The 17,678-nt window shown below is 48.5% G+C and overlaps 1 protein-coding gene across 5 annotated transcripts; it reads right to left on the minus strand.

The window, feature by feature from the left end:
* Positions 1-10,956: 10,956 nt before the first annotated feature.
* Positions 10,957-17,188, minus strand: PJA1 (praja ring finger ubiquitin ligase 1). 5 transcript variants are annotated; one of them, XM_042242399.2, is made up of 3 exons: positions 17,100-17,188; positions 14,546-14,734; positions 10,957-13,981 (listed from the first exon to the last, which is right to left on the minus strand). In XM_042242399.2, exons 2-3 carry the CDS (start codon positions 14,671-14,673, stop codon positions 12,952-12,954), a joined length of 1,158 nt encoding a protein of 385 aa, XP_042098333.1. In that variant the 5' UTR covers positions 14,674-14,734; positions 17,100-17,188; the 3' UTR covers positions 10,957-12,951. The 5 variants fall into 5 exon arrangements, with proteins under 5 accessions (XP_042098333.1, XP_042098332.1, XP_011962232.1 ...); XM_042242398.2 differs by having other exon boundaries at positions 14,546-14,740; XM_012106842.4 differs by having other exon boundaries at positions 10,957-14,734.
* Positions 17,189-17,678: the final 490 nt, after the last annotated feature.

Consider the following 17,678-nt stretch of genomic DNA (forward strand, 5'->3'; position numbering starts at 1 on the left):
GACCTGGGGAGCTCATCTTTCAGTGTCCTATCTTTTTGTCTTTTCATACTGTTCATGGGGTTCTCAAGGCAAGAATACTGAAGTGGTTTGCCATTCCCTTCTCCAGTGGACCACGTTTTATCAGAACTCTCCACCATGACCTGTCCATCTTTGGGTGGCCCTACACGGCATGGCTCATAGTTTAATTGAGTTAGAAAAGGCAATGGTCCATGTGATCAGACCTTCTTATCACCAAGGTCAAATGTCTGTAGAATTAAAATAGGTATTCTACTTCCAGTTCAAGAAATGATTTTTCAGTGATGATTAAAGATTTTGTCTATAGGGGTGAAATAGGCCAGGATATGTTTTTTAGAGGAGTAACATTTTGCAGTGGGTACCAGAATACAAGAAAAGGGTGTTTAGTTTCTGCATTACCCCTGAGAGCATTGTTTCAGGACTTGGTCTCAGCTCTTGGCCACTGGAGGTATAGGCAAGTTTCTTCCCCCATCTGCAAGGTGGGACTTAGTGGAGCCTGCCCTGTGCTACTGTGACCCAGAATGGTTGTAAGGGAGGCCCTGATGCCATAACTAACAGCTGCAAACAGAGTCTATAAACTTGCAAGTGTTGGGCTTACCTAGAAAACGGAAGTGCAAATGTGCAAATTCCTGGCGGCCTCTGGCTATCTTCAGCACATTCAGCGTCCGAGTGGAAGCTCAGAAAATGCTTTGTCTACCATGGTTCTGGAGTAGACCAGACACTAGGAAACAACTGGAGCCTAGGAGGGATAACAGGCATTCTGAGTCAGAGGTGAGGCAAGAAGAGGCAAAGGATTTAAAGATCTTAAATAGGGTCTTGAACAGAATTATTAATCATAGTTTTAAAACACAAAATGTATACAACATTATTCCTTTGGGGAAAACACTTGGCAAATCTGTCTCAATAACAACTCTGGAAAGTGAGAACCATGGTTATCTCCATTCTATTGCTGAGGCCCAGAGAGGGTAAGTCATTTAGCCAAAGTCACACAGCTAGTAAATGGCAGAGCCAGGATTTGAATCCTAAGCTATCTGATAATAAAACAATTCTCACTATTCTCTCTTCACACCATGCTGCTCCAGATTTCAGAAGAATTGTAGATGAGCACATCGTAATGCTACCAGGCTCCTATAGTGATGTCCAGGTACTATTCTGTGTACTTTACTCATATTCAGTCAGTACAGTTCAGTTCAGTCGCTCAGTCGTGTCCGACTCTTTGCGACCCCATGAATTGCAGCACGCCAGGCCTCCCTGTCCATCACCATTTCCCGGAGTTCACTCAGACTCACGTCCATCAAGTCAGTGATGCCATCCAGCCATCTCATCCTCTGTCGTCCCCTTCTCCTCCTGCCCCCAATCCCTCCCAGCATCAGAGTCTTTTCCAATGAGTCAACTCTTCGCATGAGGTGGCCAAAGTACTGGAGTTTCAGCTTTAGCATCATTCCTTCCAAGGAACACCCGGGGCTGATCCCCTTTAGAATGGACTGGTTGGATCTCCTTGCAGTCCAAGGGACTCTCAAGAGTCTTCTCCAACACCACAGTTCAAAAGCATCAATTCTTCGGTGTTCAGCTTTCCTCACAGTCCAACTCTTGCATCCATACATGACCACTGGGAAAATCATAGCCTTGACTAGACGGATGGTGGTCTATGCCCCAACCAGTAACGCTGAAGAAGCTGAAGTTGAATGGTTCTATGAGGACCTAAAAGACCTTTTAGAATGAACACCCAAAAAATATGTCCTTTTCATTATAGGGGACTGGAATGCAAAAGTAGGAAGTCAAGGAACAGCTGGAGTAACAGGCAAATTTGGCCTTGGAATACAGAATGAAGCAGGGCAAAACTAATAGAATTTTTACTCATATTAACTCACTAATATTCACTATGACTTTATGAGGTACGCACCCTTATTATTCTCCTCACTGTATAGAAGAGAACACTGAGGCACAAAGTCACTTATCTAAAACCACCCTGCAGAGCCAGTATCTGAACCTAGCATCTGGCTCCAGAGCATTTAACCACTTCTCTATGCTGTGTTTTAAGCCAGGCTGTGTCACCACCTAGGAATCCTTGAGTTAGCGGCAACAGAAAAACCACCCAGGACCTCCCCTGCAGACTGAATCCAGCAACCATCACCCAGGAGCATCTAGCCTCCATACCCACCTTTTAAGAAAGCCCAGCTGAGCAGAAACAAGTTCATTCTGACAGAGGCAAGGAGGTGTAGTGGAAAGAATGTGGCCTCTGGCATGAGACAAACCTGAGTTGAAATCTTGGCTTTAGAACTTAATTTGTGACCTTGGGCAAATCACCGAACTTCTTGGGATGTCAGTGTCCCACCGCTAAGGGCTGTTGTGAGAAGCAAATGAAATGGCTATATAGAAACGTGAATTATATACTCCAAAGTGCTCTTGAAGGTTAGTTGGAATTGTTAGTTGTTCTGTAGGGCTAAGTTCCTCTGCCCAAGCTGAGCCAAAGCGGCGACCAGGAGAAGTGGGCTTTAGAAATGCTAATGGCCCACATTACTAGCAGGCGGAGACAATAGAGGAGGGCGCCTTGAATGGGGCGGCCCAGCCTGGGAGTGGGGCTCCCCACGTGGGAGCAGAGTGAGGGAAGGGGTGGAGGGGCGGCTGTTCCCAGCGGAGGAGATCGGAGACTGGGCTAATTGGAAGGGGCTGGAGCTGCCACGGGAGGAAAAGGAAGGGGATTACCTGCAGTTGGCGGCCCATGGGGGTGGGGCTCTCAGGAGGGGGGAGGGGATGGGGGTATAGGAGCCCAGGGCCGGGGCTGGGTGTGCAGACCCACTGAGCTGGACCCCCAGAGATACAGGGTGAGGGAGCAGGGGGCTGGGAGTGGAGATGGAGCCAGGAGACTCTGAGTTGTGCAACTCTAGGCCCAAACCTGGGCTGGAGGTAGGGAAGATGGGATAGCTAGTTTCTACAGCCAGCTTGGATCCTGACCTCCTTGGGTGACTTGGGGATGAGCCTCCCTAGTGCCAGGACTCTATGAGGGAAGTATATGTGTGTGTGTGTGTGTGTGTGTGTGTGTGTGTGTGTGTGTGTGTGTGTGATGGGCTGGCTGAGCGGAGGCAGGAGCTGAGTCTGTAGCCTTCTCGTTCTTCCCCTCCTCCTCCCCTCCATGTCTTCCCTCTCTTCCTCTCCCCTCCCCCTCTCCCTTTGCCCTCCCCTCCCCCTGCACCATGAAGGCTGTTTTTGTTCCTCCTCCTGGCCTAGCCCCCCGAGGTGTGCAAACAGGAAGGACTTCTCCCCGGGCAGTGAGTAAGGAGGGAAAAATGAGGTGTTGAAAAGATGACAAGTCGCCCTGTCAGAGCTCACCTTGGCAGGGAACAGGCGGCAGAGGCTGGCGGGTGGTGGGAGGGGGGTCCACCCTGGAAGCCGGCCGACATGTGCCCAGAGCCAGGCAAGCTGATCCTCAACAAGCAGGCACTGTGTATGCGTTTGTTTGGCTTAGAAAAGCACCCCCCCACACACGCCATTCCCACCATCAAAGATTCCTTCCTTTCCTTCCCAGTAGGAAGAGTAAAGGCCGCTGGGCCAGAGGTTTAGAGTGTGATTGAAGGGGGTGGGGCAATGGGAGGGGGCTGGGCAAAGGCCCAAATCCCTCTTCTAAGTTTGGAGCCTTGCACCCAACAGCCTCCTGGACACCCCTGGCATGTCTCAAAGGCACCTCAAACTCAACATCCTAAAACTGAATTCATCAATGCCATTCTCCCCACCCCTGCGTTCTGTCCCTCCTATAGGGTTCTTATCTTAGTCAATGACCTCATCATCCAGTCACCCAAAAGCCTAAATCTTGGGAGTCATCCAAGACTTCCTCATACCCCCCAATTGGATCAGTTTCCTAATCTGGTCAGTTTTCCCTCTTATCTCTTGAATCTGTCTCTACTCTCACTCCCCATAGCCACCACTCTCTCATTCATTCATTGAACAAGGATTTCGTAAGCGTCTACCATGTGCCATGCGCTGTGCTATATCCATTGACTATGCAGCTGTGAACAAATCTGACTGACTCGTGCTCCCATGGAGTTTCGTGTCTGACATGTCTAAGTTCACTGCAGTGGGATGGGGCTCCCTGGATGGACCAGTTTCCAAAACTCTTTCCACCGAGCAAAACAGTTAAGAGCAGTGCCTGGGTTTGATTTCTGGCTCTACCACTCATAGCTGTGAGACCTCAGGCAAATCACTTAATCTGTCTGTGCTTTGGTTTTCTCACATGGAAAATGGGAGTAATGATAGCACCTACCTCGTAAGGCTACTATGAGGACTGATACCCATTTTTTATGCATTTTAATATTTATATATATATATTTAAAGTGCAAGCACAGTGTTCTATTAGCATGGTTAATTTTATTATTTAAAGTATGGAGTGAAGCAGGGCCTGATGATAAACCAAATTATCGGAGCCCAGAGGGAGGCCTGCCTGGGAGGCAGTGGGTGCTTGCAAAGACCCTGCCAAGAAGTCTGCATAAGAAATCTAACACAGTCCTGATTAGCTAGCAGAGGCCTGGCATAATAAATCCAGGTGAAGAATCCAGAAATCCAAAAGGTAGGAGGCAAAGGGTGGGAGATTTGTTACTATCAGTAAGGTTTGGGCACCAGCCCCAGCTCTGCCATTTCTTAGCTGCATGACCTTGAGCAGGTCATTTTCCTGATCGAGCCTTAGTTTCCTAAGGATAGCAGTTAACAGGCTTTGAAAGCTTAATATGCATCAGAAACTGTTTTCAGCACTTTCAACTGCCCCTCAAAGGGAGCTACTATTATGAAACTCTCATTTCACTGATGAGGAAACTGAGGCATGGACAGGTTAAGGTACTTACCCAAGATCACAGAGTAAGTGAAATGCACACCTGGGACCTGAAAGCAGGTATCTTTGAGACTAGTGATCGGTGCACCTCCTTTGCAGAGCTGTTGTGAAAAGTGTGCAATATATTGAATACTTCTGGAAGTATTTGGTAGCAGGTTGGCAGGCTGCCCAGGGAGGACTGTCTCTAAGCTGTGGGCTCCAGCTGCTGGGCTGAGGCAGGAGGAAGCCTGAGCTTTGAAATCTAATAGGACCAGAGCAATACCTGAGTCTAGTGGATGGGCTAGAATCCCCTGCAGAATCAGGGCTCAAGGTTAAACCTGGATTAGAGGCCAAGGGGACTCAAACCACTGAAACTGTTGAGGGCAGAGATGGTCTTGGTCTCTAAGTGCTTAGTAAATATAGGAAGGAAATGTCACTTCTAGAGGGTCTCCTATATATGGCCACCACACTAGTCCCTCATGTCCTCTTCACAGTGGTCCCATGAGGTTATTGTCCCATTTTACTAGTGAAAAAAACTGAGGCCCAGAGTGGTGAAGTGACTCACTCAAGGACCAGACCTAACAAGTAGTTTTAAATGGAGAGAAGAGAAAAAATAAAAACAGAAAAGACAAAGCCCCAGCCCCCCACCCATGGCCGTGAACGAAGGTACTTTTTAACACTCTAATGATACACTTTGGTGACCACCGGCCTTACCCCTCTGCCTGCCTGCAGCCAATGAAAGAAGCTTTACTTCTGCAGAACCCACACAGGATCAGGATTGGGGGTCCATCAGATATGCAGGTATATGGTCTAGGCTTTCACTAAGAGCCCAAACAAAGAAGCTCCCACCCTCGCCAGCCTGAACCTGTCACTCTGGGGCTCCTTCACTTAGGGACAAAGAGACCAGTGGGAACTTCCGACTCCCACAGACCCAGAAGAGCTTCACTCTTAGCCAGGAGGACTCTGTGCAAGCCTCCGGCTTTTCTTTCCTGGTGCCCAGCCTGTGAGGGAGGAGTCAGTGCAGCAACCGTGCCTAATCAGGCAGGGCCCCAGGACACAGAAGCTCCTTCATCCAGGCCTGAGGAGGGGTCAGGCCAGGGCTCAGGGAGGGGCCAGGGCAGACACAGAGCCCATCCAGCTGGGACCAGCCCACATTCCTCAGCGGGCCTGGATGGGGTGGGCACGCTCAACAGGAAGCCAAGCCCTTCACTAGAGGGGCTCAGCCGCCATCTGTGCATACAGACAGTGGTTAGCAAAGGGCCTTGGCCAGCAGAGTCAATTGCACAGAAAAAAAATAGCAAACATTTTGCTTCCTCCTCCTCCCCCATCTCGCCGCACTCTGCTTCCAAAGGGAATGTTGGACTCCTGCTAAGTATTTTTCTCCAGACCAGGGCCAGGCATCCGGAGTCAGCCTTGCTCAGTTGCTGAAGAGAGAATGATGTATGTGGGGGCATTCTTTCTACCCAGGGAGTAGTGGCTTTTCTTCTGAGCCCCAGGCTCCTGCAGCTCCAGCAAAAAAAAAAAAAAAAAAAAAGAGCCAGGAGAAATGATAACAACCAATAACAGCCACCCCCTTATGCTTGTATAGTGTAGTGTATTCTGTCCATCTGTTATTTCCTCTGCTCATTCCAGCCACCCTATGAGATAGGGATTCTTTTGTCCCATTTTATAAATAAGCAAACCAAGGCTGAGAAAGGGTGTGTGCCCTGCTCACCACTCACAGTGAATTAGCATGAAAATTGTTTCTGACGAAAGCCTGACTCCAAATGCCCTGGTCTCTCGCTAGCCTGAACTGCCCGAAGCCTGCCTGGCCTCCATCAGGAAGAGCCAGCTTTGAGAGGCTTGAGTCAGTGTTCTAGGAACATTCCAGTTTCGTTTTTCCCTTTTTTGTTCTGATCACCTGCTTGCTGAAGAGAATTTGAGAAATGCCCTCAAAAGGGAAAGAAAATTAAAATTACCTGTAATCTTACCACTGTTAGCTAACATGATGGCTGAGGTAGATTTCCTGATAGTTCCTCTGTTACGCACATATACAATCTGGACATCTCTTTTACATATCTGAGATGTTAGTGGACATGGTTTAAGAGTTGGGCCACCCTCCAGCCCCACCCTGTGTCCTCAGCCGAACTTGCGGTTCTTCTCTTGATAAGGCTTGCTTACGTTGAAGTTTCTGGTTCCTGAGGGGGCCATGCACACACACCTTGCTATGTCATGCCCCTGACTTTGTTCATTCAGTTGCTTTCACCAGAGGTCTCTGCCCTCCTCCCTCCCTCCCTCTTTTCTATTGTTCATATATACAAGGGTTTAAAAATATCAAATTAACAAAAACTCCAAAGGGACAAAGGGCATACAGTAAAGGATGGGGCTCCTCCCCCCTGACCTCAGTGCCTGTTTCTTGTGTATCTTTCCAGAGACAGTCTATGTACAGGAAAGCACTGACGTGCATGTATTCTCTGTGAAACATGCCTGGTAACTGTGCCCACTTCTATGACTCACTTTCAACTTCTTGGATTGGGGATACTCACTCTGCAACAGCTGTAGGTCTGCCTCCTGCTGTCTAGCAAAGCATCCGATAGCTGTGCCATAATTTATTTAAGCAGGCCCCTAGTGATGGACATTGACATGCTTTCTGGTTTTTTGCTGCTACAAGCAATGCAACAATAAATATCCTTGTACAAACAACCTTGTGCTTTTGCTTTGAGGAGAAATTCTACTAGTGGAGCTGCTGGATCAGAAAGCATGAGGATTTTAAATGTTAATATATTTCACTAAGGTGAAAGTGTTCAGTCGTGTCCTACTCTTTGTGGCCCCATGGACTGTAGCCCCCCTGGCTCCTCTGTCCATGGGATTCTCCAGGCAAGAACACTGGAGTGGATTGCCATTCCCTTTTCCAGGAGATTTTCCCAACCCAGGGATCAAACTCGGGTCTCCTGCATTGCAGGCAGATTCTTTACCATCTGAGCCACCAGGAAGTCCATATTTCACTAAAGGGGCTTTCAAACAAACCAATTGACACTCCCACCAACAGACGACACTGGAAGGGGTCTATCCTACCCTCCTTCCCTCCTTTCTTCACCTGCTTAATGCCTATTCATGCTTTCAGAGTGGTTTCATCCAGGATGCCTACAAAGACCAGCGCCCCCTGCCCAGGACAGCCAGCATAGCTCTTAGCCTCCACGGGATGACTCTTGCCGGTCACCCCATGTTTGCCTCCACACAGTGCTTTGCACAGTAGACTGTAAGCCTCTCTTTACATATCTGCTTCCCAGCCTAGACTATGAGCTTTTTGAGGGAAAGGCTAGGCTTTAGCCTTGGTCTTGCTTCCTCTAGGTCCCTGGACATTTGTCTTCATGTGTTTGGTGCTCAGTCCCTACCTTCCTCCAGGCTGGCTCCCAGACCCTGCTTGGGCCATATTCCTCCAAATCTCTGTAAGCGGTTCCTGTCTCCTAGTCCTTAGCTGCTGTGGAAGAACTCCCCTACAATCCGGGTCTTGTTTCTCCTCTTCCTCCCACCGAAAAGCCTAGTGTCCTCCTGTCTGGGCACCCCCAGGTTTCTCTTGCCTGATCCCTCACTGAGCTGTTGGGAGGCTGACAGCCTGGATTGCCTGTGGCCAGCATCCCTGAATGGGGCCAAACTGGAACCAGGCTGGACTTTTATGCTGAGGACAAGACCCCTACCTGCTCCTCACCACATTGAGACCGGGCCAGGCACAGAAAAGACATCCCTGCCATGCACACGTACTCCTGCTCTCCCTTCTGAACCTCGGTCTCCTGACGGTTCACCTCCTGGGGTTGACAGGAGGGTCCAGGGACATGACTGAGTGTAAAGAGGTCTGGAGAAATCGTATCCAAATGGCAGGGATTATAAAGCCTCACTAACATTCTCCATCCCTCTTTGGGATAGTGAGGTCCAGAGGGCAGAAACAGTATAAGAGGCATGCAGGGGTCAGCAGAAACCTGCAGCAAAGTCTCATTCTGCAGATGTCAATGCCAAGGCAGGCTGAAAGTATTGCTCAATGGTCCCAGAAGCTGGCTTGCTCCATACTAGGACAAACAGAAAATGGGACACAGGGTGTAAGGAGGAGTGGCCAATGGGGATGAAGGGGAGAAGGAGGGGGCAGGGCCTAAAGAGGCTGTGGGTGGGGATGGGGCTGAAGCCAGGTCACATGCATTTGGGGGTCAGCTCCCTGAAACACCCCGCCGGTTCTCTGAACATAGCCCCTGCTCTGAGCCTACCTTGGTGGGGGGACTCATTCATCCTGTCAGCAAAGGTTTTTGGTACTGAGTGCCAGGACTATGGAAATGAGTCAGACACAGAGAGCTCCTGACCACAAGGACTCACAGGGATAGAATGCAGAGAGGAAAGGAGCTAGAGCTATCAAAAAATAATCTTTTCAGGAACTGGCACATGAACAGGGCTTGTTAGAGAGTGGATGGGATGGATAGGGCTGGGAAGGACATTTCAGGTCAGAGATCCAGACACAAATGAATTAATAGAAGGATCTAGCTGGAACAGAGGGTGAGAGAAGGCTGTGCTTTAGAGCAAGGAAAAGCCTTATGATGGCTCGGCAGTAGCGCCAGTTGTGGGGACCACCTCAGGAAGCTGAGGTGCTCTCTTGCAAGATGAAGTGGTTTCTGCTCCAAATCAGTGACCAAAATGGGAGGCTATTTATTTCACATCCAGGAAATCAAGATGTCCGGTGTGATGGGTGGCACCTTTGATGAATACATCAAATAATTTACCCTCAAAATAACCGCTTTGTGTGTAGTGGTCCCCAAAGCCTACTGTTCTAGGACCACAGCAGGAAGTGCCAATAAGGGGTTCACTGACCTGTAAACAAGGGCTTCCCAGGTGGCTCAGTGGTAAAGAATCCACCTGCCAAGCAGGAGATGAGCATTCAGACTCTGGGTTGGGAAGATCTCCTGGAGAAGGAAATGGCAACCCACTCCAATATTCTTGCCTGGAGAACCCCAAGGACAGAGGAGCCTGGAGGGCTACAGTCCATGGGGTCACAAAGATTCAGACATGATTAGTGACTCAAGAACAGCAGCAGCAGCACTGTAAATTGAAATCACCTGACCCTTGGTCATTTGGGATATCTTGTATGACTAGGAAAACAGGCCCCAAAGTGGGCTATGGTGTTGGTAAATGTGCCATTTGAGGTTCTTAGTTACAAACAACAGAAACCAACTTTAGTTAACTTAAGCAGAACGGTTTTATTGGAAAGCTATGGGGAAGCTTGGGGAATTGTCAGAGAGGGTAGAGGGTTAGAAATTGGCAGGAACAAGGGAAATGGGCAGCCAAGGGCAGGGCGAATCCTGCCCCCTGGGCTACCACCACCCTTAGCACCACAGCAACACACGAGCAAATGCTCCAAGACCTGGGCTCCTCTGCTTTCGTCCCTGCAAACAGGCATAAGGGTCTTTTGTGCTGAGACTGAGGTGTCAGCTCACACTGTGTGGGCCCTGGGCGTGTGTCTTGAGCCTTGTTGGTGTTTCCAGTTGGGAGAGCCTCACCTCTGGCGTGACCCTCCACAGTGATAGGCTCCTCAGACAGGCCCTGGGGAGAGGTCCCTTTCCATGAATGTACCAAGGCTGACTAAGGAAAACTGGGGCTACCGCTCCACAAGCAGGGAGGAAGGCAATCAGGACCTAAGGGGGTTCTTAAAACATCTCCTTGTGTGGTGCCAGTCAGGGCACCACAAAGGTTAATGTTAGGCCAACTACCACAACCCCACCCAATGGAGGCCCCCAAGGTCACAGACTTCTGAGACAGCATGACAGCTGAGGTGCTGGCTGAAGGCCAGGGGGGACACAGAATGACTGGGAGACAAAGTTATAAATAGCAGCTTGACCAGCTGCAGGAAAAAAGGACTGTGGCTTCCACCACAGGTTTCCGTGCTTGCAGTGAGAGAAAAATCCTTTATTTTTTATCAATTGGAAACTTTCTTGATTTGACTTATTTTGTTAACAGTCATGGAAAAACACTGACACAGGAAAAAAAATATCAAGCAGATTAACTTTTCTTAAAAAAGCCCCATTCCTTACTACTTTCTTCCAAGCCCCTTTTCCTCCCCAGAGGCAACCACTGCCATCAGTTAGGTTTGCAGCCTTCCAGACACTTTTATGCATTTTCATATATAGTTTGGTTTTGTAAGGTTTTATTTTATCAATACATCAAGATTATACATATTGCTCCACAATATGCTTTTTTGACTTAACATTATGTCTTGGAGATCTTTCCATATCAGTGCATACCATTTTTAACTGCTGCATAGTATTAACTCCATACAACTAAAAAATCTAACTTGCTCTCAGGGACATGCATCACTTTACATTTTGAAACGAAGCTACTCCCCAAACTGCCCTGAAAAGGCTGCTATTGTTACATTCACACCCACAGCACGAGTGCTGCCATTTCTTCTCTTTGTAGTCCAAACTAGATATTCTCATGAAGAAAAACTATCACTTTCTGATGGACACAATCAGTTTCATTGTCGCGTTAATTTACACAGCACTGATTGCCAGTGAGGTTGATCGTTAGCAGTAGCCAAGCTGTTGATGCTGAAAACAGCTCTCCAACTGTTGGGAGGAGTTTGAATTAGTACAGTCACTTAGGAGAGCAGTTTGGCAATATCTAGTTAGAATGAAGATGTTCTAACCCTAAGATGCCCAAATTTTACCTCCATGTACTTAACCCCTAAAGAAATTCACACATGTGTACAGAGGAACATCTTTTAATTATGTTCACTGTTGCAAAACACTGGGAAGAAACTAAATGTCCACCAATGAGAGAATAGATAAATAACTTGTGGTCAGTGTACAATGGAATATTTAGTATACAGCAGTTAAAAGGCATGTATCAAAATGAGGAAATCTCAGAAACAATGTTGAGTGAAAAAAAGAAAGCTGCAAAATGATACATTTTAGCAATTATGTCCATTTAAAAAACTCTATATTGGTTATAGAGATACATACAGGCATATACATATATATGTACACAAATACACATGCACACACACACTTCAAAAAAGGCAGACAAGAAGTAATCAAACCATTTCCTGGATAGTGCTTACCTCTGTGGAAGCAGGTAAAAAGAACAGGTGAAGTTCTTCACCTGCAAAATGTATAGTCATTGGAGAGAGAGATCTGAAGCCAATATGGCCAAAGGTTCAAACCTGTTCACTTTGTGTGGGCGGGTACCTCGGTTTTTCATAGTATTTGTCTGGCACACATTTCTCTGTTCCTTTTGTGTCACTGTGTTAATGTATACAGTCAGCAGACAGTTTTAGTTTTTACCCATTCCCTCTGAGACTTGCTTTACTTTCTGAGACTTGCTATTTTCTAAAAGAGAATTTTAAGTCCTTCACCTCTACAGTCTGTTTGGATGTGTTCCTACCATCATTATTTTTACTATGCTTTTTCACTGTTTCTTTCCTTCTCATAGACTGACAGAATAGTCTTTACTCAAACTTTGCCCCTTTAGTAGTTCAACAGCCACACACTTTACTCCTACTTTTAGAAATAATTACCCTTACTTTTGTTGTTGTTGGAGTCAGTATTTCCAATGAAACTGATTTTTTTTTCCTAGTGGGAACACCAAAAACCCTATGTTGAAGGCAAATGCAAGAAATCAATTATAAAGTCACTTAGTACCACGGTTTTAGACGAAACCAAACAATTCCACTATACCATGTAAAACCAAAAGGAGAACTTTAATAAGCTTTTACGGCACTGCAATTACAGGAACATTAACCCATAACATGCAGCAGAAATGATGATGCCTCTTGGACAAAGTTAACAGATAAACTTGACATTACAATCAACATCAACATGTTCTACTGAAAAAAAAAAATGCAACATTTCACTGCTCAGGTTAGAAAATGCATCTTCTTGCTGCAATCTCAAGTAGCACTTAGAAAATTTGGTTTTCCCTTTCTAACCTCTAAAACACAGTATGATTTTTGTAATGCAATCATACACAATCATTTTCACGCTGGAAATAATCACAAGGAATCAACAGGTGGAGATTAATCGACTGACTGATTTCATTGCAATGGTTAATTTGGAGAGGGCTCCTGCAGTATTGTGGATTTCAGATGGGGAAAATCATCAGACCAGGAATAAAGAACCTTGGTCTTAAAGTGGGGGAGGGAACATGCAGCGGCACACAGGGCAGGTGCCTGACTTCTGAAGCCAGATGGACACACAAGGCTTGTGGAAATAGTGGTGGCATGGCAGCTCCGTCGCCACCTCCCCCTTCGCATATTCACTGCAACAGATGGGGCAACACATCTCCTGCCCCACCGCACTGTGATCTTCTGTGATCAGGATCTCAGGAAGAGTGTCGATGCTCTCCTTGCTGGCTGGTGGATTGGCCACCTCCACATCCACCGCCAGAGACTCCAAGTGTGCCAAGGCAGTTTCCATTGCCTGGGCCAGGCGTTCTTCAAGTGCCATGTATGTGAGGAACTGAGGATCCACGTATGAAATGGCTTCGGCTACCCCCAACCCATCCGCGAACCCATCGAAGAGGCTCCAATCCACTTCGAGGTCTTCACTGACACTGGAGTCATCTTCAAGGTTGTTGTTGCCATCCAGCATGAAGACACCAGGCTGCAGAAACTCCTGACCAGAATCATTATCCCCCTCGCTGCTGCTCTCGTTTTCATTGTACTGGAGCCAAGGAACTTCCCCTTCTTCGGGGGACGCCCTTTCCTCTTCCTGGAGAGAGGGCCCTCGAACTTCTTCAAGTTCATTGTTGCCACTGCTGCCAGCACTGGCACCAGCACTGGCATTCACTCTGGCTTGCTCGGCTTCAAGCTCTTCTTTTCCTGGCAGAGTCTCCCAGCTCTCGCCGCTGGATGACAGATTTTGCTCCCGACCACGATACTTGCGACGCAGAGCCGCAGTCCACTCTTTGTCACTGTCAGAGTCTTCTTCAAAGTATTTGTAGTAGTCATCACTGTATGTCCAGAAGTCGGGGTCGGCCATGGTTCGTCGCCGTCTAGGCACCTTTTCGGGCTTCACTTGGTCACTCCTGGCTTCCCTCTTGTCTTCAGGGTACTTCGGCTCAGGGTAGCCACTTGAACCCTCACCTCTGCTCCTTCTTGCCAGGCCATCCAAGCGGCCTTCATCAGTGCTGGCAGTCTCCCTCCACCTGGAAGTGCTATGTGGCATATCATCATCATCATCGGTATCAAAAAAGATTTTTGGTTTCACGCAGTTAGGACTTGCCAGATTTCTGATTTTGGGCCTCACCACCGGTTCCTCTGCGCTCTTTGGAGTGTTTTCCCCACCACAAATACTCACAGGAGCCCTGCTGGGACATGCAGGTAAATTCGGCTCCTGTCTCTCCCTCTCCAGGTTGTTGCTGTTTGTGACCACCTTGCCTTCAGCAGAAGACGGCTGAGAGGCCATGCTATTTGGCTGCAGGAACTCAGCTCTGCTAGCAGAGGACCGTGCTGCAGGGGCTGGGTCTAACTTGTCAAGCTCCTCTCTCACGTCATGGTTAAAACTAGAGAACTGTGAGGCCACCCCAGCCAGAGACCTTGCCCCCTTCTCCGGGTCATACAGCTTCTCATCTTTAAACTTGCCAGTTTTCCCTCTCACTGACACTCGCTCAACAGGCCCAGCCCCCTCCTCCTCACTATCATCTGCCCCGAAACAGTCAACATGTCCATAAGCCATTCCTCTTCTGCTCCCCGAAGCCCTGTACTCTCTGGGCGGGTACCTGGAGTAGTCCTCATTATCAGCATTCAGGCTGGTTCCTGAGCTCTCGCTGTCATCCCAACTACGACGAGTGGTGGAAAACGGTGATCGGCTCCTCTTGGTGGTTTGACTGGGGGCTGATCTGTGCATTGGGACTTCAGATGGCGTCTTTCTCTGCCTGGAAATCCTTTCTTGCTGGCTTGTGGATGGCCTGAAACTGACATAAGCATGCCTTCTTCCATACCTCCTGCCTGTATTGGACTGATACCTTCCTGCTGGCTTGGGCCAGATAGGCTTGCTAGATTCCTGACCCATTTGCTCTATTTAGGAGGGTTTCCAACATGGCTGGGGATTGAGTGGGAAGGCTCCTGCTCCCTGCACACACTTTGGAGATGGAAAGGTCAAATCAGTTCAAAATAAAGGAGCAGGGAGATTTATTTTCACTTCAGCAGGTAAAGAAAAAAAAAAAAAAGAATAAGGGGCCTTTAAAATTAGTTTCACTTTCTTCTAAGGCCTGGAATAGCATTCAAGTGACTATCAGGTGTAGACCTGGAACACATTTGCAATGTTGGCAAAATGATTACAAAACTGGGTTTGTAGGAAAGCCAGACTTATGGGAGAATCTGATGGAAGATGGAGGGTGACTGGACGTTCAGAAGGTGGGCAAAACACTGGAATTGTGCCAACATGGGAAGAGGAAAGATGGCTGTGGTTTTTTTATGGGGTGCCTGCATTTTTCTGAGCCCTGTAGACATACAGGAGAAATGCAAATTGGAATAGAGTGGAAAATATAGATCACCATCACTATGTATGTGAGAGTGCCTAGTGTCTGTCAGGAGCAGTAGGACAGGTGGAAGGGGACCAGCAATCATGAAGAGGAAAGACTCCTGTGTTTGTAAAGGGAAAGAGCTGGTGACAGCAGCATGGGAAAAGGCATGACTGTTGGGCAGAATGAGACCCATTGTGGATGTGGCTATGAAAATGACAGGCATGGTGTGGCTTCAGAGGAGAGGGGCATGTGAACATATGGCAGAAAGAGAATGCGCATGTGGTTCTGATGTGTGATGGCTGGAGCTCTAGGGAGGGATGCCTACGTTTATGTGTCTGTGGCAGGCCAGGAGGAGTATAGCGGCATTGAATGGAGTGTCCTCGGGTTTGTGTGTGTGTTCATCAAAATGGGAGGCAACAATCGAGAAGTGTCAGTGTGAACAAATGCATCAATGGGGAGACATCACTGGAGAGGGACATGCATGTGGCAGGTGGGTGGGCACCAGCAATCAAAGAGCATCTGTATTCATGGATGTGGCGACAGGAAGAGGGGATGTTCCAAGATAGGGATTTATGTGAGTGTGAGTATGTGCATGGCAGGGACCAGTGAAGGAGGCTGTCTAGACATATGTAGCAGACAGGGAGCACCTGAGAGGGGTATGGAAAGAGCGTGTGGGTGAGTATGCATGTTAAGTGGTGCAGGGAAAAGGAGCCAACAATCCAAGGATATCCTTATGTGTGTCAGTGGCAGGCAAGGGGTAAGGCCTCACAGAGGGTGTGTGTGTGTGTGTGGTGTGTTGTATGCTCACCAGAGCATGCAGAGGCACAGGGAGGAGGGGAGGTATGTTTGTGGAAGGTGGTGAGAGGCAGGAAAGGCACCGGAGGGTGGGAGGCTGTGTGTCTGTCAGTCATTCTGTGTCTCTCTCAGGGGAAGGCACTGGGGAGTGTGACAATGTCTGAGAGGGTGTCTGTACATGTGTGTCCAAGCATGTAGGGGGGAGGGGACACTCAGGAACCTTGAGTATGGGGGGCAGCGGTAAGACAGCTGCATTGGAAGGTTTTGGGCATGCGTGAGTGCTTGTGTGTGTGTGTGTGTGTGTGTGTGCGCATGCACGCACACGTGCATGTGCGCCCGGGTACACACACCCGTGTATGTGTGGGCATGTGCGTGTGTGTGTCCCTGTGCCTGCACGCAAGACAGTAGGATGGGAGGGGGTCCGCAATGTCATAATGAGAGAGAGGGAAACGTGTATCAGCTCAAATGGTAGATCCAAAAAATGTGGCAGAGAAGGGGGAGAAAGGAAAGGGAGTGTGGGGATACAGTTTTCCCTGGGAATGATTTGTTTTTCTGACAGCATTTCTTTTCCTGGCACAATATATTTGCCTAAAAATCTTCATCCTTTACCATTCATTAAAACAACTGCAAAATGGGGAAAGGCCGCGGGTCGCTCCACAGAGGAGCCAAGAAGGGAGGCAGGAGGAGAGGGGAGGACAGGCATAGAGGGCCGCGACCACCACTCCCCTCTTGAACAGCGACTCAAGCCACCAGAGCGGGGGCCGGGCCATACGTAAGGAGCCAGGGATGGAGGATGAGTCCTAAATCGGGCCAATGGAGGACACAGGCCTCCCTCTTTGGTCAGGTCCCGCGTCCGCCCCACCCCTTCCCAAGGGGTGAGCCCGAAAATCTGCTCGCTAGAGCCCCCCACCCCCACATCCTTACCCTGGTGCCCGGCCACTCGCCCTCATGCTCGGCCACTGGCCCCACCGTCACGTCTGAAGAGATCGAGGAAATAAAGTCTTTCACTCACCCAGTCGCGACCCCGCACGCTCTCAGGAAGAACAGATCTCTCGGACCTCCAACCTCCACGACCGCCAGAGCCGCTGCTCCTGGGGCTCCAGCTCCTCCCCCTCCAGACAGCAGTGGGGCAGGCGCGACTGCGGCGGCGGAAGTGATTGTGGCGTCGCGGCGGCCCGCCCCCTTGATGTGGCGGGGGCGGCAGCTGCTCTCAACAAATCAGGGTGGGCCCGAAAGGATTATTTCGTTTGAAATGATGAAATCGTCAAGGATACAGAAAAGGACAGCGAAAAATGTAACCAACAGCCAGCTGTAACAAATGTTAAACATTTAGTCATATACCCTTCTGTTCTGGGGTTTGCATGGTTGCTGTCCGTGCTGTCTGGTATAAAGTGAAAGCTGCAAATTCCTTCTGATTCATTCCGATATGAAAGGAATCATATTAATATACCCTATCCTATGTTCTATGTTATGACTTGTAGTGGAAGTATCACTGTATTTAGGGTTGTGGTCAGCAGAAAAATTTTTAACCTGGTGGTTGAAGCAAACTGAACTGTTTATCATACAATTTATTGCTGTTAATCGAGCTTCT

The sequence above is a fragment of the Ovis aries genome, chromosome X (assembly GCF_016772045.2).
Source record: "Ovis aries strain OAR_USU_Benz2616 breed Rambouillet chromosome X, ARS-UI_Ramb_v3.0, whole genome shotgun sequence".
In the NCBI taxonomy this organism is placed as follows: Eukaryota; Metazoa; Chordata; class Mammalia; order Artiodactyla; family Bovidae; genus Ovis; species Ovis aries.

Coding starts and splice junctions, on each gene's coding strand:
- PJA1 (XM_012106842.4), bottom strand. CDS start 14,673: ATGCACAGATCAGCCCCCAGTCAAACCACCAAGAGGAGCCGATCACCG.